Source organism: Myotis yumanensis, unplaced genomic scaffold, assembly GCF_028538775.1.
Source record: "Myotis yumanensis isolate MYYU_CA2020_CCGP unplaced genomic scaffold, mMyoYum1.0.hap1 SCAF_7, whole genome shotgun sequence".
In the NCBI taxonomy this organism is placed as follows: Eukaryota; Metazoa; Chordata; class Mammalia; order Chiroptera; family Vespertilionidae; genus Myotis; species Myotis yumanensis.
Genome location: NW_027223758.1, coordinates 40,856,680 through 40,881,351, shown reverse-complemented (window position 1 = coordinate 40,881,351; position 24,672 = coordinate 40,856,680). Strand labels below are relative to the sequence as shown.

At 37.3% G+C, this 24,672-nt stretch overlaps 1 protein-coding gene across 4 annotated transcripts in view; it reads right to left on the bottom strand.

The window, feature by feature from the left end:
• WDR7 (WD repeat domain 7) overlaps positions 1 to 24,672 on the bottom strand; it is a 287,515-nt gene that overhangs the window by 240,913 nt on the left and 21,930 nt on the right. For all 4 annotated transcript variants that reach the window (XM_070420352.1, XM_070420351.1, XM_070420354.1 and 1 more), the window contains 9 exons: positions 22,391 to 22,565; positions 20,689 to 20,765; positions 19,714 to 19,833; positions 18,094 to 18,239; positions 17,626 to 17,728; positions 15,502 to 15,658; positions 15,040 to 15,288; positions 14,067 to 14,287; positions 1,550 to 1,745 (listed from right to left, as the gene is read on the bottom strand). In XM_070420352.1, coding sequence (XP_070276453.1) covers positions 1,550 to 1,745; positions 14,067 to 14,287; positions 15,040 to 15,288; positions 15,502 to 15,658; positions 17,626 to 17,728; positions 18,094 to 18,239; positions 19,714 to 19,833; positions 20,689 to 20,765; positions 22,391 to 22,565 — 1,444 coding nt within the window. The remainder of the gene's footprint in view (positions 1 to 1,549; positions 1,746 to 14,066; positions 14,288 to 15,039; positions 15,289 to 15,501; positions 15,659 to 17,625; positions 17,729 to 18,093; positions 18,240 to 19,713; positions 19,834 to 20,688; positions 20,766 to 22,390; positions 22,566 to 24,672) is intronic.

Sequence of the window (24,672 nt, the reverse complement as noted above, 5' to 3'; positions counted from 1 at the left end):
TTGGTTGCAGGCACATCCCCAGTTGGGGGTGTGCAGGAGGCAGCTGATTGATGTTTCTCTCTCATCGATATTTCTAACTCTCTATCCCTCTCCCTTCCTCTCTGTAAAAAATCAATAAAATATATTTAAAAAAAAAAATGATTCTCTCTCATCACTAATGTTTCTATCTCTCTCTCCTCTCTTCCGCTCTGAAATCAATAAAAATATATTAAAACAAAAAACAAAAACATGGACAGAAATAAGACTATAAAAAAACATGTTACAATGTTAACATTTAGCGACCTGGGTTCATCTTTTCTAATACTTTTGTGCTTTTAAAATTTGACAAAAGGTATGAACCTCTTATACTATTAGACAAAAAAAGGAAAAGATAAATGCAAAAACAGTCTCTGAGAATGCTTCCTCTTGACAAGACTGTCTTTATATTATCTGTTAAGATAAGAGCTCTAAAAAAAAAAGGATTGCTAACAGTATAGCTATCTGTTCCAAATATATATATAAGAACTCCTACTGCACCAGAGTGCAGGCAGAAATATAATAAATAAATAAATAAATATTCTGATTTCAAAAAAGGACTATTTAAAACCAACAAACAAAAAAGATGAAATAAAGGGAAAAAAATTAGTAGAAATACAATATAGTACAATACAACTAGGGATGTAAAAAGAAGTTTTAATCACTGGTACATGATTACTTAAATGAGTAAAAGTAGAATGTGTTTTTAAAGCCTTAACTAATATACACATTCAATTACATACTTAGAGATTTCCCAGAGAAAACTAAAAGAGTCTATGTTAAACATGATAGATCACTGCCTTTACTTTTAAGCTAAGCATTACTTGCTCTATATTATGCCTTAAACATAAAATCTTTGGAATTGAAATTTTAAATGTTCTCTCTAGAACTTGAAACTTTCATTTCAATCACCTCCTACAATTGACTGTCCTGTATTGCTTTTCTGCTGTTCAACTAAAAGAGGGTTTTTCTCTATTTCCACTGTTTCTGAATCTGAGACAAAAGTGATTTCTTTATCTTGCTCACATTTTGCCTCATGAATTATATAGATCACTGAATTTTGGGTCTGTTATCTATATGTCTGTCTTGATGTGTATATTGTCTTCAATTACATTCCTTTAAAAATTGGCCAACTACAAGTATTTAGTATAGTACAACACTTAGAAAAAGCAGCGATCAAAAATAAAAGTAGCAATCTTACTACATTTCAAGGCTTTTTTTCTCTTATAAAAGATTTTTAATTTCTAGGAAATCAAATGTACCCATTTAATTTTCGTGTCTATCTCTCTTTTTTAAAAATATTATTTTTATTGATTTCAGAGAGGAAGGGAGAGGGAGATTGAAACATCAATGATGAGAGAGAATCATTGATCAGCTGCCTCCTGCACGCCCCCTACTGGGGATTGAGCCCACAACCTGGGCATGTACCCCTGGCCAGAATTGAACCCAGGACCCGTCAGTCCGCAGGCTCACAGTCTATCCACTGAGCCAAACTGGCTAGGGCTCGAATCTATCTCTTAACACTTGTTCTTACCAGTATCCATCTGCCAGACGTACACAGAGCCATCTGAACATCCCACTACTAGGTAATCATCAGAAGGCCTCCACTTAATCACTTGAATGGGGAAAAGATGACGAGATGCCAGCATAATGCATTTTTTCTCTCGCAAACTTAGGAGTCCTACTGAGTGGTCACTGGCTACAGAGCAGACGCAGTGCTGCACTCTTGCCTGAAAAGAAGAATAAACCTTAATTACATTTAGATTAAATTCAGAGTAAAATGGATCCTATCCTCCATAAGGTATACCACACCTAATTAGGCCATCATGACTCCTGAAAAACCATCCATAATATTTGGTTGTGCTGAAAATATGGTCCTTTACATTATACATAAAACACCCACTTCAGTCATCACCACACACACACACACACACACACACACACTTAAGCCTTGATTAAGGGTGGAAAAGATGCGTTGGGAAAATCTGCTGTTCACATGTGAAGATGGCCTTACTAAAATGATTGCTCTATATGAGCAGGCAGAGCTGGGGGAACATTGATCTGTTATTATGTGTTCTCTTTCCACAGTGTGAACTTCCCTTTGTTAGCTGCCAGGGCTGCTCTCCGTGGTGCTGCTTTCTGCTTGTGACTCTCATTTAGACCCATGCTCTTCCCTGCTCCTCCGCTCAAAAACAATGCCCTCCTGGTCCCTCTGCCACAATCATTTCTGAGGAGCCACGGATAGTCTGTATTATCTGTGGATGTGCTTCACAGCTTCTGTCTATAATGTCAGGGATCACACCACCTCACCCACACACAATAGCCAATTAAACATTCTGCTGCACATTTTCTGTTCGTCTCTGGTTTTTGCCCTTCAATTTCTTTTTAGCACAAGATGCAATATAAATAATCGAACAAAGATGGTAAAGATTTTTCACTAGCAACAGAGAACACAATCCACGACCTGGAAAATTAAAAGTGAGTCTTTATACTTTTTGAGAGAATTTCAAAGCAATTTTAAAACTTAATTAACTTTTTTAGTGACTCAGTAGATTATGCTTTTAGCACATGCTAAGAAGAAACCATATAAAAACAGCCGTCTGAAACTCATGATTGTATATACTGAGGCTGCTTATTCCAGATGAGGCCCACTGCACTACATATACACTATCCCTGCAATGCACCCAAAGGGGAAAGCTCTCCCACTTCACCCTGCTGGCCTTTGCTTAAGTAAAATAGCCTGTTCTTAGCTAAAGAACAATAGCTCACTGATTGGTCTATCTCATTGAGTGAGAAATGCTGACCTGTATCAAATTTCTTTAAAAAGGGAGAGTGTGGGAGGCCAAATGTACATGGGGAACGCAAGTTACTGCTTTTATCCACAGAACTTCCAAGAACGTTTAACAACCTTTAACACAATATCACTCATCTGTAAGTTTATGTGACTATGGTAACCTAGATTTGAGGAACACAGTTTGGGGGGAACTGCTTTAACTGGTTCCTTTTATGTTTTGGCTACTAAGAAACTCAGGTCTCAATTTTCTGGCCGTAACAGTACAAGACCTTGGGCACACATTTCTGAATGTGGAGTCTCACTGGTCTCATCTACTTTCTGCTCTCATTTTTTCTTCACCATGATTAGCTTTATTTTTAATCCTACTGAATAATGTTTATCTTATTATTATTATTTTAATCCTTAAATTATTATTATTAGTTTTTCCACTGATATCGAATGAGAGTGTAAGAAAGAGGGAAAGACAGAAAGAAATATTGATGTAAGAGAAACACATTGATTGGTTGCCTTTTGCACGTGCCCCAACCAGGGCCTGAGCCAGGTAGGAGCCTGCAACCAAGGTGCATGTCCTTGAACGGGATGGAACCCGAGACCTTACTGTCTGCAGGCTGATGCTCTATCCACTGAGCCAAACAGGCTAGGTCAATAATGTGTTTTTTTTAAAGAACCTAAAATCTATTTTTGAATGAAACAGAAGATCAATAAAACGTAGGTACTAAGATTTAACTACTTTTTCTTAGATTTGGGTGTTTTATTCTTTTATTCTGTGTTAGCTTTATTTGTACTTTTTGTTTTATGAATGTTTTAAATACTATAATAAATGCAGCGTGAGTTTACTAATTTTAAAACTAAGTTCAGAAAGATCATGTTAAAAACCTTTATAAAAACATCATATAGACGTTTCTCAAACAAGCATTTGTCAAGCTTACTTATTTCATGTTTCTTGATAAGCATTCAATTGAGACATAAAACATGATTTCTTTCTTTAAAAAAACATATTGAGGAATAGGGGGGTAGTTGATTTATGGCTCATAAAAATTAGCTTTATAATTAAGCAGTAAATCAAAATAAAGTGACAAACTATAAAAAATTTCATTTAAATATAGGCAATGTTAAAATAAAACAGGGTAAAAAACATAAACCTATATGGCTTTATTTTCAGTTATTTCACACTACTTGATATATTTGTGAGTTTCACCAGACATATATCAGTAACTGAAGATATACAATGGAGGCTTTACATTTCTACAGATTACCATTAGTGCTGACTTTGTATTTATCAAATATATCCATCATTCAACTTACAAAAAGAGATGTTTGCTACATAAATGGTTAACTTCTATTTCTTATTTTGCAACATCAATCGGCCAAAAAGTGGTTATTTATGTATTTCTCTCATTAGAGAAAACACATCTAACGGATTTTTTTTTTTAATTCCTACAGTCAGTAATATTATAACTATGTATGGTGTCAGATGGGTTCTAGACTTACTGGGGTGATCACTGCAAAAGTTATATAAATGTCTAATCACTATGCTGTACACCTGCAACTAATATATTAATGTATGTCAACTATAATTGGAAAATTTTTTAATTTTTTAAATAATAATTCCTAAACAGCATACTTTTCATCTATTCATGTCTTTTAATCAAGCACAGATCTGCCACAGTATGCAAAACACCTGTCACAACTTTTGATTCTGCTACTTCAACTCACAAACTCTCCAAAATCATCTTTAGAATGAGCTAATTCTTAATTAAAGGCATATTCCTAAACTAGCCTACTTGTTACCCCCAAGTTCACTGTCATTTCAATAATATTCACAAACCTCTTGTCATTCTTTTCAAAGAGTAGAAAAAAATGAGGCATGAGTCCGGGTGACGTTTATTTTACCTTAAAAAAAATTGGTGAATTTTTACTAATATTGTTTACTGTGTTCGGTGTTCCTCAAATTATGGTCTATTGGTAGATCGCAACATCTGAGATCACAGAAAACTGACAACCACTTAACTACACATTCTTTCTCTCTCACTCTCTCTCCACCAAATACCTCTTACTGTAGTTTATAATTGCAGACATTAGGCAAACAAACAAAAAGGCCACCCCTTCCTATAAGAAACTTGACCTTCGGCATCAACCCCTCATGAGAAATTCACCGTCAGAACTCTCACCCTCCCCACTTATATGCAGGTGGACAATTTCAAAACTTCAAGAAAATGCAATCCATCCTCATATAAAGATTTAGAAGCTCTAGTTCATGTTATCACTCTATTAGTAAAAATAAAGGACATACAGACTAAATAATAAATAATACCACTGGATCTGCTTTAAATAAAAAGATTATAGGATACAATTTTCTGAAGGGAAACAAAGAACTACAATTCCAAAAATTCTAGCTTTTTGTTTCCACATAATGGATTCTCTCTAACACATACATTTACATCAATATGTTTTAAAGAATAGATCTGTTCTTTCATATAGTGCAAAAATGATGAAAATTGGCAAATGACACGCTCCACCCACACACAAAAATGATCCAAAATAAAAAGGACACATTGTTCCTATAAGGAAAAATAAGCAGCTGAAGAGTTAACTCTAGCTTTACTGTAATAAGCAACAGTCTGGAAATAGCCAAAATAATCAAGACTAAAAACAAAAAAACAAAAAAATCAATATTACTAAGCCCAAGAAAGCATAGTTATTAGAGGTACTTAACTCACCAGAAAAGATGGTTCTTTGCTTTTTAAATATGGATTAAAATAAATCTAATTTTTCTTCTTTCAAGAAAATGCTAGTCCAACTCATGTGAAGAAAACTGGCCTACAGTGGAAATGGCCCAGTACAGTAAAACCTCATTAATTTTGATTCCACTAATTAATTCTGAGGTGGTTACCTTTGCAGGCTGTGTGAAAACAAATTAATGGTATAAACAAAGCAAATGTCTAGCCTATTTAAATGGAAAATGGTAAAAGACCACTCTGAAGCACCACTTTGGTATTAATTTTAATTCAACAATGGACAGCGTAACAATAAATAATTCTCAGCTATCTGCTAAATGAAGGCCCTTAAAAGATTTGCTAAAACACAATTAACTTGGTTTATTCTTATCTATCCTCAAAAGTATTAAAGAAGCACTTCTTAAAGAATATATTATAACCCCTATCTCTCTTTGATTTAGACCTGGCTTCCCCACAAATGAGCTAAATTATTATTATTACTAAATTCCAGAGATCTTGGTTATTGAATATTTTCTTCACCAACAGTGATTTGTTCTATAATTTGATTAATTTCATTCTATTTAATATTTTTTTCACTTCAACTGGAAAAGTCACCTAAAACATTACTTAACATCAGGACATTAAAATGAGAATGTGTCTTAAGACATTTAAATTGTGTAATTAAAATAATAACACAACTACTAAAAAATGGGAACCTTATATCTTTAAATTAATTAAAAGCATTTATGCTCAGAACTTTTTTTGATCACACACCCATTCATTAAAAAAGTTTGCAATGTATTCCCATTATACATATATTTATAAATTACATATGTACTGTGCCAATATATCATGTATGCTGTAAACCATGAACAAAAATATATATTTCGAAAGGATGACTCAAAGTTTAAGTAAACAAATTTAAGATGAAGTGAAAATTGTCATAAAGGTCTTGCTAACAACTTTACTTTATATTAGCACTAGAGGCCTGGTGCACGAAATTCGTGCACTCAGGGAGGGGGGTCCCTCAGCCCGGCCTCCTGTGCCCTCTCATAGTCCAGGAGCTCTCGGGGGATATCGGACTGATGGCTTTGGTCAGACATCCTTAGCACTTCCACGGAGGTGGGAGACGCTCCCACCACCACTGCTGCACTTGCCAGCCGTCAGCCAGGCTTCTGGCTGAGCGGTGCTTGCTCCCCCTGTGGGAGCACACTGACCACCAGGGGGTAGCTCCTGCATTGAGCGTCTGCCCCTGGTGGTCTGTGTGCATCACAGCGAGCGGTTGTTCCACTGTTCAGTCGATTTGCATATTAGCCTTTTATTATATTGGATAGAAAGGTTTTATTGTTGTAGTAGATGCAATACATATTTTATATAATTATGATTTTTTATACCTTCCTGCCAGATTGATCAAATGATCATTACTTGATGGAAGAGAGTGCAGAAGACGGGGGAGACAGGGGAGGGTGGGCTGGTGGGAGGTAATCAACCAAGGACCTTGTATGCATATATGCATGGCCCATGGATATAGTCAATGGGACAGTGAGATCCTGACGGGGGGGGGTGGGGGGGGGGGGATGGTGGACAGGAGAGGGTCAATAGTGGGGAAAAAGAGGCATATGTAATGCTTTCAACAATAAGGAATTATAAATAAATAAATAAATAATATTTTAAAAAATTATCATTGCTTGAACATCATAATGTGGCTGCTGAAAAGATTTAATTTTAATGGGAAATATCTTTCACCTTTATTTTCTCTGCCCATTTTGTGATGGCTAGGTTAAGAGCTATGCAATATAATCTGAAATTCCCTTGAGCAAATAAATACATTTTAACTGGAAGCACACCCAGTCAGAGCAATGCTGTCACTCTTCCTGCGGTGGCACGTGCCCACCTGATGTATGAAACAAGAGAGGCACCAATGTCCTTCCATCTAGAAAATTTTTAGAAGCTAAATCTTTAATGTTAAAAAAAATGACATAAATAAAAGCTCTAGCCCTAGCCGTAGCCGGTTTGCTCAGTGGATAGAGCATCGGCCTGCGGATCAAAGGGTCCCAGGTTTGATTCCAGTCAAGGGCACGTACCTTGGTTGAGGTTCCTCCCCAGCATGGGCCCTGGTCTGGGCTTGTGCAAGAGGCAACTAATCTATGTGTTTCTCTCACACATCAATGTTTCTCTCTGTCTTTCCCTTTCTCTCCCACTCTCCCTAAATATCAGTGGAAAAATATCCTCGGGTAAGGATTAACAACACACACACACACACACACACACACACACACACACACACACGCACCCCACACAAAAAAACAAAAACACCCAAAACTAATGATTTGTTCCCATACCCCAACTAACTATCTCACTAATATTCCACTTTAGCAACCACTGGTACCAACTGGCGCATCAATACCACTTAACTATTTTTATTGTTATGGAATAGAACTTGTACAGCACAGACTAAGCATCCTATCAAGTTGGCTCGTATTTTATGGGTGAAAATCACCCAAATTCATGTTCCAAACACTATTAACTCTGCCCTGGAAGCAATGTGCACCAATCACATCAAAAGCTAATTAAAAGCAAGGCTAACAATAAGCAATAGAACATTTAACCAAGTAAAAACTCTATTTTTTGGAGGAAAAAGAAAGATCACTGGGGCAAAGACAGGGAGGAAGATACCGGGTTAAAACAAGTTTATTCCACGGTTAATTCCTATTGTTCAAAGAATTTTTATTCAAATCAAACAAAGTCTCATCGAATCTGCCAGTATATAATCTCCACGGTACATTAGCGCTGAGCAGCAGAATGCCACAAGCTATCACAGAATCTGAGAGAGTCAGAACACACCACCTAGGTCATCCGGCCTGACCTTAGCATTTTACTAGACTTCATTTAAACCATTCCCAGAAACCTCTTATATAACCTGTTCCTCAGCATCTGCCATGAGTTACAGAAATCAGAGACAGCGAGTTTATCCCATCCACCAGCTCCCTGGGGAGGTGACTTGCTTTCCAACAGTTCCCAATGTCAATTACATTTTTTTTGGGTTTTGCTAATTTGTTTGCTAAACTAAATTATTCTTTTTCTTCCTGTCATTTCAGAAGCAATCTCCTAGCTGCCCCAAACAACTGTCCTCTTTGTCTGAATATTCTTTAAATATTTGAACACTAACTCCTGTCTCTCCTTTATAAATATGTCCATCCTGAGACAAGCTATAAATGACCAGCTTCTTTCACTCATAAATCAATCCCACTATTCTCTTAATCATTCTCTCTTGTACTTCCCAGAACTCTTTCTCTGGAACATAAATGTGTATTTAAATTGCATCATTTATCACTTTTAAATATTCTACCTAAAGGGAAAATAAGAGCCTATGAATGTTAATTTCATTTCCACACTCTCACAAAACTAGATAAATTTTTCTTCAGAAATCCATAGCCCATCCTTCTATTTAAAAAAGGAGAGAGCTGATGCTTTTTTAACAGCTATTTTAGAAAATAAGACCATGTGATCCAACAAAAATACTGACAAACCATCTAACTGGATATTTATGTTCTATATGAAAATTAAGACTCTTAGGGACTATTTTAAACATCATGCATTCACCACATACAAACGATAACTATGAAGAAACAGTTAGGTCTGTTTGGTTCGAAAGGCCCTGTTCTCACTGACGTGACCAACCGGCAGGTCTTTAGTGTGGGATCCACTCCTTAAAGCAGAAAGTTGTCTGCAACTCCTTTGGAGAGTTTTCGCCAACGTCTAAGAAAAACCACTGATTATGACTCCAAAAAAATCACTATAGAATAACGGGCATTTCTGTTGTTTTTAATACATATTTCACTTTACTCGCCTGCCAAATCTTTGTTGGGAAGAATAGCTTGCATATTTTACTTTTGAGCAGGGTTTCATATTTTCATCATCTTCACTTTTTTCTTTCAAATACTCTTCCTACATAGGATAAAACAATGTGCCCTAATGGTCTCACCTACGACTAGCCCGCAGCACATACAAAACCATTCCTCTGATTTCTTGGTCATTCTTTGCAAAGTAATGTACAAATACGTTAATTCCTATCAGTGTTTGTGATAGTAGATCCATCAGGTACTAGTCACAACAACTTCTCACATGCTCCAGACTACTCCCCATCACATACTAAAGTGCCTCTGCAAACAGAGGTTGTTCCTGTATGTACGATTTCATACCCCTCACAAAACTAAGACATTCATATACTTTCAAAACACATTCAATACACCTGATTACACTCAAATAAATATATTTTAAAAACTAATAAATTCAAGTAGATATCATCCTTCTTGGAAATCTTCCCAAACCCCCAAAGTTTATGAAGTACCCTGACTAGCATCTTCCTAAGGGCCTTGCACAGAACAGGTACTTCAAAGTATTTATCATGCTGCATAATAATTGCTTGTTTTCTATTCTGGCTCCCTTGTTAGATGAAATTCTATCAGACAGGCACTATGCCTTATCTATATATATATATAAAACCCTAATATGCAAATAGACCGAACGGCAGAACCACCAAACAACCGAACAACCAGTCACTATGATGTACACTGAGCACAAGCGGGTGCGCACAGAACATGGAAGGCTTTGGCAGCAGGAGGCAGAGCATGGAACATGGCAGGCATCGGCCATGGCGGGATGGTGGAGCAGGTGAGCAGGGGCACCAGACCAAAGCAGAGCACCAGTCGCTGTCATCAGGGCAAGCTCTGGTGGTTGCTGAAAATTCTTTGCTCTCATGCGCTGTGGTCCAGTCGGGCGCTTGCACCCACTGCCAGCGCCCGGCACCAGCCCTGATCACTCAGTGCCATCAGCAGATGCAAGCAGCAGCTGCTGGCCCCGATCGCCCCTCAGGGCTTCTCCACCTCCCCTACTCCTGAGGGGAGATCAGGGCAGCAGCTGCTTCTCACATCCGCTGCTGGCAACGGCCCTGCTTGCACCTGCTGCCAGCGCCAGAACCACAGCTTGCACCCACTGCCAGCACAAGCCCCTATTGTACCCACAGCTGGTGCCAGAACTGCTGCTTGAACCCACTGCCGGCACCCAGTGCCGGTCCCGATCGCTTGGCGCCATCAGCAGGTGCGATCAGCAGTGCCGGCTCCAATCGCCCCTGAGGGCTTCTCCACCATCCCTGCTCCTGAGGGCTCCATGACATCAGCAGGTGCGAGCAGGGCCGGCGCCACCAGCACATGGGAGGGGTAGTGGCAGGAGTGGGGCTGCAGGCAGATAAGGGACCGGGGCTGTGGCAAAAGGGGCCAGGTGAGAGCATGGAGGATGGGTTGAGACCCGCCCCTGTGCCCACCACAGCCTCACGGCCCACAGTTCCTTTAAAGGTGCATGAATTCATGCCCTGGGCCCCTAGTCCTATATAATAAAACCCTAATATGCAAATCGACTGGTCGCTATGACATGTACTGACCACCGGGGGAAGATGCTCAACACAGGAGCTGCCTCCTGGTGGTCAGTGTGCTCCCACTGGGGGAGTGCCGCTCAACCAGAAGCAGGGCTCACAGCTGGCGAGCGCAGCGGTGGTGGCGGTAAGGAGCAAGGGGTCCCAGAATGCAAGAGCCCCAGACTGAGAGAGGGATGTCTGACTGCCAGCTTAGGCCCGATCCCCTGCAAATGGACATCCCCCGAGGGGTCCCGGACTGTGAGAGGGTGCAGGCCGGGCTGAGGGACCCCCCTTCCCTCCCCCAGTGCACAAATTTTGTGCACTGGGCCTCTAGTCCACTATAATATATCTGGTCCTTGAAAGTACATGGAATATGACAGGCACTCAGATACTTGCTAAATAAACTACTATCAAATTTATGTTATACCTAATCATAGCCACCTTAAAGGTCATTCGTTTTTTTTCTAATAATTTCTGCCATTTTAAGAGAAACTTTAACTCATTTTGAAACCATTTTATGATGAAGTTACTCAACAAAAAGTAGTCTTTGCCCTGTGTCCTACTATCTTTTCAGCCCCAAATAAAAAATCAAAATAACCACTTCATTCACAAAGTTCAACATTTAATCATTTCTGACTATTACCAAGAATAAATGTATACCAATGCAATCTTCTCCACTACTAAGGGTGTTACTTAAGATCAAAGAAACCTTTCCAAAGTAGAGGAACTCTAAATTTCTAAAATGTTTGGCACGATATCAGCACAGCCATAATAAGGATGCGGTCCTTCTCATTACTGTTGAAAGGACCCCTCACTGACACTCTCAGTGCATCACTGATATTTTTAGCTTCCTACATAAGAGACAGGGCTTATTACGATATTTGAATACATAGATGGTATCCACAGCAAGAATATTTTTATATTTTTTTACCTTCAATACAATAGTAATATGATAGTGGTAAAAATCTAGAAAACATAAAATTATAAAGAATAAAATATAAACCAGTATGAATGGACAATCCATATAGTATTGGTATATAAACACATCTGTGCTTTCAAAATGAAAACAAGTACTATACACTTGCACATATGCTACAAACACCTACTTACAAGCCTAGAAAATTACCAAGACTTAAACAATTATAGGCAGGATAATGCAAAATGAAGGGGGTAAAATGATGGTTATATAAACCTATTCCTAAGTTCAACTGAAGGACAATTTGGCAATACCTATTCAAAAGCTTTTAAAAATTAATATGCCTTTTTATACAGCAATTCCACATTTAAGAATTTATCCTAAAAAATCATTCCAGATGTATAAACATACTTAGCTATACTAATTTTCATCCCCACTCTTGATAAAAGATGTTTAATAAAGCAACATTCTAAATTTTCTGATAAATTTCAATAAACTACAGAATAACATTTAAAATGATATTAGAATATACTTAGCGACATAGAAAATATCTGTATTTTACATATATTCAACAATGTATTATTTAATTTAAAGCAAATAAAAATTAATTTCAAAAAGTACTGACTGCATCAAAATATCTGATGTCAAAATCTAAGAGAATCAAGTGTTACGGGGAAATGAGAATGTTACAGAACATTGTGTCTACTGTGTTATATTGTAGAAAATTAATGATAGGTCTATTTCTTGCATTTGATTAATTTACATTCCAAAGTGTACCCTACTTGGCTTCAGAGACTAGGGTATAATGATAGACATTGTTTTTTAAATGTAATATTCAAGTTAAAATAATAACAAAAGTCCAAATTCAAAAGTAAGATAAGAGCTAATTCAGGCAAAAGCTTTAGGTACATTTTCAAACTGAAAAGTACAGTACATTATAAAAAAAACCTCATTTGGTAATTGTTCTTACCAGCTGTGAACGTCAGCTGCATTGCACACATATAGTCACATATACCATTTATATTATATCTCTGTCTGTAAGAGCTAAGGATCTAATACTTCAAATGAAGGCACAAACTCCAATATTCAGGTTGGATACCTGGCACTCCTGTTTCACAAGCCCATGCTGCCCTCTTCTGGATACTTTGGGAAATTATGTGACCTTAAAAGTTTAACAAGATGTAAATGAAAAAGAATCACTTTTTCAAACTAATCTATTAAGGAACTTAACCTATGTGCTTACACAAGAGAAACATATATGTTATCTGTACTAAATACATCATTTTGAAACATTTTCCAAAATTTATGTTCTGAATAAAGTTCTAGCAGCAGCAAAAAGCTCTGATAATTTGATCATCCATGCCAGTGAGAGAAGAAAATAAATATTAAGTAGTTATTAAAAGTAAATAAAAGAGCCCGGCCGGCATAACTCAGTGGTTGATCATCAACCTATGAACCTGGTGGTCACAATTCAGCTGCTGGTCAGGGCACATGCCGGGGTTGTGGGCTCAATCCCCAGTGGGGGGGCATGCAGGAGGCAGCCTATCAATGACTGGCTCTCACCATTGATGTTTCTATTTCTCTCTCTCCCTCTCCCTTCTTCTCTGAAATCAATAATAATATTTTTTAAGTAAATAAAAAATGGCACTTAAAGAAGGTGCATTTTTTTGTTCTGGAAACTCATTCTTCTCACTTCCAAAAGCAAAGTGGAATCTGATTTCGGTCCTTATCTTTCCAGTTCAATTTTAATGCTCTCACTACCTGAACATGTATCCAGAAATAAAAAGAATGGATTTGTCTTTTTTTAAAATGTAAATGATAGTATCATACTGCATCACACACAAATGTTCCGTGTCACAGGCCATACTTCTACATGCAGCCACCTGTGGCGCACACTGACTGAGGAACTGTGGAGAGCTCCGCGTAAAGGTATCAACACAGCTCTACAGTGAAGAACGACACCATCGGGTCACTAGGGTTATTGTTTTACTTTCTGAAAACTATGTGCATCTTCTATTTCTATGTACCCAATAGTAAATGATCATAACTTTGCCTAAACCTTCCATGTCACCATCATTTAGTTTTAAAATGAAGAGTTTTAATTCTCTTGTCACATGGTCTTTAAATGACTCTAGGCTCCACTCATAGTAAGCCTGATAGCCACATGACTCAGCTCTACCACAGTAAAGCAATCATTTTTGACCGACTTACACTACAGTTTTCAGGTGGAACCAGGAGTTGAGTAATCTCGCCACCATGCACACAGAAGATATGTTTCATTTCTCCAGAAAATATGTCCCAAATTATCACCGAAAAATCCACACCTCCAGATACCAGATATCTTTGATCATAACGAGTTGAGACCTGATGAGGATATAGCAAACATGTGACTTTGTTCCGATGACCACGGAGTGTTCTGTGAGGTGGCCAACCTGTGAATGAGGGTTTGGATTTAAAATGGGAAAATAAAAGTCTTACAAAGTTCCAACAAATAAAAGTAAACATGAATTGTCAAAATAGCTATAAATTTTATCAAAGAAAAGGCTTCTGGTTTTATCTCCTAAAACTGCTCTGTCCGATACAGTAGTTACTAGCCACAGGAGACCATTGAGGACGTGAAACGTGGCTAGTCCAGACTCACGTGTGCTGTCAATGTAAAATACACATGAGATTTCAAAGACTTAGGACAACAAATAATAATGTTAAGTATCTCATTGAAGTAAAAATAGTTTTGCTATATTGAATTAAATAAAATATATTATTAAAATTAATTTTACCTGCTTCATTTTCACATTTGTAATGTGGATATTAGAAAATTACATACATTGTTACATATATATATATTTCCACTGGACAATACTGTTCTAAAAGATTATCAGTATTAATAACAATAAAGTTCATTATTTAGTAAACCATAGAGGTTAACTATTAATAAGTGGAACTCTTAATCTACCTCAAAGAGATAAAATTGGATACTTCTTTATTCACAGTCATTAGGTGGTATTAATCCCAAGAATAGGCACTGAGTATTTTATTATCTGCACATTAAACTCTATCAGCCACATAGCACACTAACAACTACACTGATTCATTGTATATGTTAAAAACAAAGCCTGCCGACATTGTCGCTATCACGGTACAGAGCTCTCTGGACGCTTTAGACATTGGAAGGTCGTCAGTATACCTCTTCGGAGCATGTGTTCCCCTTGCAGCAGCTGTACTATGGCTGTCTGCGTGGCAGGTACAATAATGATGCTCCCATCTTCGCGGCCACAAACAAGTCGTCCATGTACTGGTATGTACACACTTGCGGTTACTTTAAGAGGTTCATCGCTATTGGGGATCACACTCAGCTGATCTATAATCCCAGCTGGATAAGGATTGAGCTTATCAAATGCTTCTTGCAAACTAACAGAAGTTGTGATTTCAAGCCCTGTGGAAGTTTGGTTTTGTATAAAAGAAAAACATTGAGCATATTAGAAAAAATTTTTTAAATATTAAAATAAGCATGCTTATAGTTGATTTAGTAATATACCAAAGCATAACTGTCATCAAACATGATTCTAAGAAGAAAATGAAATATGACATAATGAATTTGTTGTTCAGTGGTTAGTATTTAGACTGTGAAATTTAGAAGTTGCTGTACCTGATTTACTATTCGCTTCTTCACCTTCCTGCTTCTCAGGTGTGTCTGGGATTTTCCAAATATTCAATCTTCCAGAAGAGTCCCCCTGAATTAATAGTTTATGGAAGTATTCCCTGGCTCCATAGAAGAACCGAGTAACAGGAGGACAAATGAGCAACTGGAAAAAATTTGTTCAACTATCTTTAGCTTTTTTAATCAAAATATTTCACACATTAACATTTTTTTCAGATAAGGATGTTAAGTACTTTGCCCTCAGTACCAGAGTAAGAAAAAGTGTTTATCACACCCAACAATAGTTTAATGTAATTTTGTAGCATTGATGTACATGTCAATTAATATTCAAATCCAGCATAACACAAAGAAATAAAAATTATATAGCCTCTCTATAGAATTGTATTTTTATATTTTTGTGTTTTATAAAAACTGATCAGTCACCACAACAATACAACTTACTTAACTGTCTGTTATTACATAGTTAATATAAAACATGATATTCTTTACCAAAATGAAAAGTCTCCACTCAAAGGTCAGAAAGGGAGAACTGGCTAATCCTAACCTTTTGCCCATTCCTGATTAGTCACTAGTAAGAGCAGCAAAATTAAATTACCAAGCTGTGCAACTGGAGGACTCCATTTTTTAAAAAATGAGTATATTCTTCAGCCAACAATATAACATTTCATTTGATCACATTTACATAATCAATTTGAACACAGCCTGATATGTTAGCTATAAACTACTAGGAACAAAATATATTTATTAGGGTCTTGTACTTTCATTTTATACTTTCATTTTAAAACAAATTATTTTTCTGCTTAAGATCCTGTGTCTTCAGTGAGATCACTTATTTGAAAAATTTAAACAGCGGTAGAATCCTAAAATTAAAGTTTGGAGTATTCATTCACAGATACTTGAATGTTAAAACATAGAACATTATCATAAAAAACAGTAATAAACACATTTCAGTCTTGGCAATTATAGTCAAATAATCTAATTACTGTATTTGGTATTAACTATTTTCCTAGAAAGCACTAGCCTACAGAAATATATATATTAAGCATAAGCAATTCTGAAAATTACTAAAAGTTTTCATTGATAACATGCTGAACAAGGAGAAGTTGCTACAGCAGCTGTAATAACCAATATTCTATATTTCACCACATGGGTATCTAACACCAAATAATAATACATTTTGATTTAAAATGTACTGGGGAGTTGATATTTTTTTAAAAAAAGGAATGTGTTTATTTTGTTTTGTTTTGTGTACATTTTTTTAAAATCATTATCCCTTCATTTTACTGGAAGTGATGGTCTCTAGGTTAAAGAGCAGTACGTAGAAGTGTAAGTTAAGAGAAAAGGATAGGTTATAGGAGATCTTAGTTATACATACACACATAAATTCTACATATTCAAAATATTCATGGCAAATAATGATTCCCTTTCCCTCATCATCTCTCCACATAAAGATGGAACAAAATTCTCAGAACGAAAAAACTGTGGAAACCTAGAAATAAAGGAAACTTTATTTCCAAAAGCAAAGCTTCTTTCTTACTAGTGAAAACCCAGTACTAAAAATTAGAAACCTATTACTTAGTGCTGTTGTAAATTTTAAGAAATCATAATAAACTTTTTTTATAGAGAAAATTTTATTTTATTATTCATTTCTAAAGCCTAATGATTTAAATCACTCCATGGTTTTTGGGAGATACTGCAATGCCTTGTTCAAATAATGAACTGTTATTAATGAGCATTATTACATGATGATCTTGCCCTTCTAAAAGGGCATTCCATCTGTCACTGTGTTGATAGCTCCATAATAGCATAAAATAAATTTGCACCATCAACATGAACTTTATCAAAAAGTCATTTCCAGTATGTAATCAGCCTTAAGTCATTTGTATTCTCAGAGAACAGTGAATGCTATTATAGTCATACTATGTATAAGATATGCAAATATTAAAATCGTGCTTACAACTGACTATGTAAAGTATTTCACAATGTCTAAAATAGTGTCTTGAATTATATTGAACTTTTCAAATGATTTGCTACCAAAATACACCAAAATAAATATTTATGAAAATTTTTCAACATAACTATCAATTATAAATGATATCTGAAATTTTTTACCTCTTTATCTGTTCGATCCAAGAGGCTATGTTGTACAGGAGGGATTAAATTTTCAACTGCTTTCCCCACATCGCTGCGGAATGAATCACTAGCTGGAAGGCAACTGAAGATGAGAAAAATACATCATTCAATTAAAATACTGACATCAAACATTTTGTCAGGTCATATGATGGTTTTGACATGAATGAAAAATGAGTTTTTAAATTATAGTTAAATTAACTTAGCATTAAATAATGAACATCATTAAAATATCCTATTTCAAATAAAATGCCCCTATATTGTACTTAGAAGTTAAACTGGAATTACTTATTTAACTTAAGAAGTTCTAGGTGACTTCTTTAACCCATTTAAAATTTTTCCCCCATATTAAATATTTATACTATACGCATTTTCATACGTCCAGGTTATACCCCAAATTCCGAATCTTTTGCTTTTGATTAAAGTCCTTTGTTATTATTTATTGAATACCTGGCAGGTAGTTTGTAAATATAACTTTGCCCATTTTCAGTCCAAACGATTACTTTATCTGCTGATACAAAGTCACCTCCAGTCCATGCCTGTCCATTTTCACTGGGGCCTGAACACAACAGGGAGTAGTCTCCAGCATCAAATACCTACAAGGAAGAAGGAATTTGCAATCTAGTCTGTGCTGTAAATTGCCTGGTGGTAATAGAGCTGTTGGAGGCAGACTACCTGAGCTGTAATCCAACAATTCCACTGCCACTTTAGAGCCTTAGTCAAGCTACTTATCACCCCCTATGCCTCAGATGCCTTATCTACAAAACGTGGAAAGTAACAATTCCTACCGCGGTAGGCAGCCTCTGGGGCTGCTGCCCTGATCCCGACTCCTGGTATTGAGATCCTTGTGTAAACCTCTCCCGAGTGTGGGCTGGATTTAGTGACTGCTTCTAGACAGTTGAATGTGGCAGATGGGATGGGATCTCAGTTCCAAGGTTAGGTGGGTCTTGGCTGCGCATTCTCTTGAGCGCTCACTCGGAAGGGAGATAGCACCCATGCTGTGACCTCTCCTATGGAGAGGCCCACATGACAAGGAAGAAAAGTGTCCAGCCAATTGTCAGGAGGATCTGAGGCCTGCCCACCACCATGTGAGTAATCTTTGAAGCAAACCCGCGCAAGGTGAGCCTTATGATGAGACAGTAGTCCTTGCTAACACTTGATTGTAGCGGGTGAGAAACCCTGAGCAGGTAGCCAGCTAAGCGGTGCCTGGATTCCTGACCGACAGGTGGCGTGGTGATACATGCTTTAGATGGGTGATGATACGTGTCTGTGGTCTAGTTTGGAGTGATTTTTGTTATGCAGGATTAGATAACTAATACATCTCCCCTCTGAGTTGTAAGGATTATAAGAAGTACTATAGGGAAATCTTTGGCACAAGCAATCAAAGCATGCTGACACCTTTTGTATTATGAAAATATTAAAGTCAGCCTGGCCAGTGTGGTTCAGTAGTTGAACATCGACCTATGAACCAGGTCACGGTTCGATTCCCAGTCAGGACACATGCCTGGGTTACAGGCTCCATCTCCATTAGGGCACGTGCAGGAGGCACCTGATCAATGATTCTGCCTCATCACTGATGTTTCTATCTCTCTCTCCCTCTCCCTTCCTCTCTGAAATCAATAAAAATACATTTTAAAAAAAGGGGAAATGTTCAAGTTTAGCAATGTGGAAGCAATATACTCCTTCAGCAGCTCTGAAGTGATGAAGAAAGACCTTCCTGACTCCAAGAAGTAAGGACAGAATGGCAACTGGGAATAATAACAACCTGCAGATATGTCAAACGCAGAAAACTCGCTGCCACTACTTATGTTATACTGACAAAGATAATGACTAAAACAGCAGCAAAAGTAGAAATTAAAATCAATAGAATAACCATTAACTGAATCATTCTATAAACAAACATACAAAAAAGACAACTATCCCAACACCTCAAAATATAATATCAAAATCACACATGAATACCAAATGGTTAACCTATTCTTGCACCAAACTTTTCCTGACATTTCTCTTTGGGAGTCTGATAAACCAACAGGGTAAAAATGCAACTTCTTACTTATGCAATGATCTTACCCGCCAGTATTTGGAGCACACAACCAAAAGTGACCTCTGTGTGAATGCACAAAAGGAGATGCTCTGGCAATTCTGACAATAAATTGGTTTGGATTCCTCCTCAAATACTGGCTCAGTATCCTGAAAACAGAAAGATTTGCAAAATTTTAGGAATGGCTTGGTTGTCAATTAAAATTATCAAACAATGATAAAGAAAACAAATGAACTACAGACATCACGTGACGGTCATGATTTTAACCCCTCGTGTGAGAACCACAGCAGTAAAAAGCAACACAAATGCATTACAAAAACATCTGGGCGTGACATCTCTGCTACAAAGGTACTCAAGATTAAAATACTGATGAGAATCAGAATACTATCACAATAACAGATGATAAAAGTTTTGAGTAAACCCTAATTTTTATAGTTATATGTGCTTTTTAAGTAAAAAAAAAAAAAACAAACTGATCAATTCCTTCAGTTTCCCACAGATTCAATGTCTAAAAATTCCCTAGCTGAAGAGACTAGCATCAATTATTGTCAGAAAATTAATCTCCTTTCTGATAAGAAATATAACAAGGAAATCAAGCCCAAAGAACAGAGAGAGGGGACTAAAATTGGGGGGGACTTTAAATATTTTTGTAATGGTTTGCTTTATTTTTTTTCCCTAGAGCAAACTACCTTTTAACTTTTAACTTAAATAGAAGCAATTGAGGAAAGTCCTACCGCTTCTACACATTTCTCTACATCCTATCCTGTGCAATATGTTTCTCTAATTCTATCCTTGATATGGCAAATGTGTACCATGAAAAGTGAAAAACTTAATTCACTTGCAGAGACCGCATTGTAGGGGATCTTCTATACCATGTCAATAAGACTATTAAAAAAGATTAGCTTTCCCTTCCCCTTTAAGAAAAGAAGGCACATATCATTACTAAAATTTAAGACTCTATGAGAAGAAAAACAGAGAAATTAATCCAGTCTCATTTGTCTCACCTGCATGCCACTTATTTCAGAGGTAACAATCCACACCTTCAAGATGCCCGTCACCGAGAGTGCTACCACAGTGTCCTCTAAGCCAAGAAGGAACAAAAAGTCAAGGTTACAATACAATACACTGTCTCTCTCTCACATCGATGCTTTTCTCCCTCTCTCCCTCCCTTCCACTCTCTCTAAAATCAATGGAAAAATATCCTCGGGTGAGGACTAACAAAATACACTGTTTCTAAACAGTAACACGGTCACAATAGTAATATGGGACAGGGTTTGCTTTAATTAAGTAACAGTATGTTTTACAATTGGCATAAAAACATAATTCTATATTTCATAAAATAACAGAAATCAGATTTTGAAAAATAGAAATGACCAAAAATTTGGAATTCAAGGAAAAAACTTTTCTAGCTACTTGAAATAATTTTTTACTAGAGGCCCGGTGCACGAATTCATGCACGGGTGGGGTCCCTCGGCCTGGCCGGTGATGGGGGCCAATCGGGATTGGCAGGGGGGAGGGGCTGCGGGAGGTTGACTGGCCATGGGAGGTTGGCTGTGGGAGTGCACTGACCACCAGGGGGCAGCTCCTGCATTGAGCGTCTTCTCCCTGGTGGTCAATGCGTGTCATAGAAACCAGTCGACAGTTGTTCAGTCATTTGGTCGCTTAGGCTTTTATATATATAGATTTGTAATCAAGTTTTTAATAATTTCAAATGTTCTTGATCACTATGTTAACAAAGAACTTTTATCTTCAAAATTCATAATTTTTATTTATCATGAATGAGCAGACTCACTTTATCTTCAAGGCACTTGTTTACCCACTTTCCCACCTACCTTGCCTACCTTCTAGACCAGCCGTGGGCAAACTATGGCCCTCGGGCCGGATTCGGCCCGTTTGAAATGAATAAAACTTAAAAAAAAAAAAAAGACCGTACCCTTTTATGTAATGATGTGTACTTTGAATTTATATTAGTTCACACAAACACTCCATCCATGCTTTTGTTCCGGCCCTCAGGTCCAGTTTAAGAACCTATTGTGGCCCTCGAGTCAAAAAGTTTGCCCACCCCTGTTCTAGACCAAGCATATCAAACTCGTGGCCAGTGGGCCACGTGCTTTGTTTATTTAAACAAGGCATGCGGCCCACCATCTGTGAGTTTGACATTCTTTTTCCAGACATTTTATTGCACATTACACCCTCCAATGATCATGATCAAAAGAAACACATGACATAAAACCTAAATTCATAAGCTTTGGGTAAGGGAGCAAACATACCAGGAACTTGCATTAAATTTAACTATGCATAATTCCCTTCCTTTTCATTATCTTCACATAAAATAAAAACACTTTCTATGCCTCGTAAGAAAGTGACAAAACCAGGCCCAAGAAACACACAGTTGGAACTATGGTTCCTCCCCCCATTCCTGCAAGGGGTTCTGCTATTCGTCCTCCCTTTCAGAAAATCACCCCCACACATTAAGATTGCCAAAAGCTAGTGATCTATTCCATGGAATGGAGATAATCTAACACTGCAAGCCTTAATCCAATCAAAGATTCCTTTCTGAAAGTAGAGACAGACCATAAATTATTAGCTATTTCTTAAATAGAAGAATATAACCAAATACATTAATATATGATACATAATGAACTCTACAGTAAATTAGCTATTATGTCACGGAGCTGAAGTCTTCACAGGGCACCATACACTGACCTTGTGTTCGGTGGGATGGAATAATACTCATGGAGCTAATCCAGTCGGGAGATATCTTTGATACTAAGGAGTATAACACCTCAAGGCTGGTGGCATCCACAACAAGGATTTCAGGATAATGGCCATGGCATAAAAGCCTTCCTTCTCTCTGATTTCCAACAGAGAACTGATAGAACTATAAGGAAAAAGATTCATGTGCATTCATCAAGCTTATTCTGAGGCTCAATTTCTTCAGTAATACTTTCAGACATGTAATATATGGCACATTATATGTAATATATTACATACCTATGTATAAACATACACACATTAAGTTATGTTAATATTTTCAAAATATCTACCAAATATTATTATTTTCCTAACATCTTATCCTCCCCTTTGAATTACTTTGGAGAATTCATAATGATTCTTTTTTTAAAATATATTTTATTGATTTTTTACAGAGAGGAAGGGAAAGGGATAGAGAGCCAGAAACATCGATGAGAGAGAAACATTGATCAGCTGCCTCCTGCACACCTCCCACTGGGGATGTGCCCGCAACCAAGGTACACGCCCTTGACCGGAATAGAACCTAGGACCTTTCAGTCCGCAGGCCGACGCTCTATCCACTGAGCCAAACTGGTTAGGGCATAATGATTCTTTTTTATCCTCCTGCAACATTGAAAACAGGACTGTTGAATGAAGTAATAAAACACATGAGTAAAATCAGCTTGACATTGCCCAGCCAGTGTGGCTCGGTAGGTGAGCATCGACCTATGAACCTGAAGGTCATGGTTCAATTCCCGGTCAAGGCACATGCCTGGGTTGCAGGCTCGATCTCCAGTGTGAGGTGTGCAGGAGGCAGCCAATCAATGATTCTCTCTCATCATTGATGTTTCTATCTCTCTCTCCCTCTCCTTTCCTCTCTGAAATCAATAAAAAATATATTTTTAAAAAATCAGCTTCACAAATCAAAGCAAAAGAAAAGCTTAGGTGGGTCACAAAAATAATATAAATTTTAGATGAATGAGGAATATATGGATATAGGATTATAATAACTAGATATGACCAAATAAAATTTAGAAGTAAAAATGACTGCTATTCAAACTATTATAATCAGAAATAAATTCTGATTAATATAAGTGTGTTATTTCAGACTAGAGTATGAGACAATTTTGTTAACCAGTCTCATAGTACACATTTACACTTTGTGGGAGAAAAATAGAAGAAGAACCAATACAATCATGATCTACATGTTACTCATGCCAAGAATAACTCCAAAGGATAAGGCTGGTTTCCATCAACCAAAGAACAGAGGAAGAATAACTTTCAAAACAAGACCAACAACTTATCCAAGGACGTGTCATCCCTTAACCTCAAAAAATCGTGATTCTCTTAGTAGAATGATTTCCTTAGAGGAGTTTTAGGAGGTAAAGACATCTAATTTCGAGTACTACTTCCCAAGGATTGGACCTTATACAAATAAATGAGGACAAGGTAGACACAGCACAAAGGGCAATGCTGTAACCACTCCACACCTGGGACATTATTAAGGAACCCGGGTCCAATCTGCTCCCACACCCGTTAGCCCTGTTCTCAGAGCTCAACACTGCATGTGAAGAATATGGAGTACCCTGTACAAGAAGGATTACAACTGCTTAAACATAAGCATTGATCAGATCAAGGAGCACATTAAGTTAATGCAAGGTAGTACCACTAAAACTATAAGAGAGGATGTAATAAAATGCAGATTATTGAAAGAGATACCTCTAGACCTCAGAATGTTGATTCAAAACATGACACAACCTGGAGGTCCCAGGGACTGCCAGGCATTCACATATAATGTGACCGGAGGTAACCTTGACCTATATGAGGGGAGGGCATGTCAAGGAGCAAAGGATGGGTGCAGAGAAGCAAACTCTGTCATTGTTCATCCCACAGCATCCAGGAGAGCAATGTGCATGGCAGTCACTGGAAAGAGCTCTCTCCTGAGGGCAGGGGAATTGCCTTTCACCTCTGGCTTTAAAGTTATACTCCCAAATAATCTTTTCAACACTAATTTGGCTCCTTAGACACCTGATACTGGCAAAGAAAGTGTCCTTAATGGAGAAACAAATTTTCCACATATTAAAAAGGGATGCCCCCACATGATAATTTCGTAAGTTGTCATTTCCTTGTGGTTTCTAAGTGCCAGTGTCATCAAGGTTTACCACTTCTATGTATATAAAAAACAACTCGCTTCTGGACCTGAGAGGTGACGATCACACAGGAAACAATTGTCACACACTGGTGAACCTGCCAAA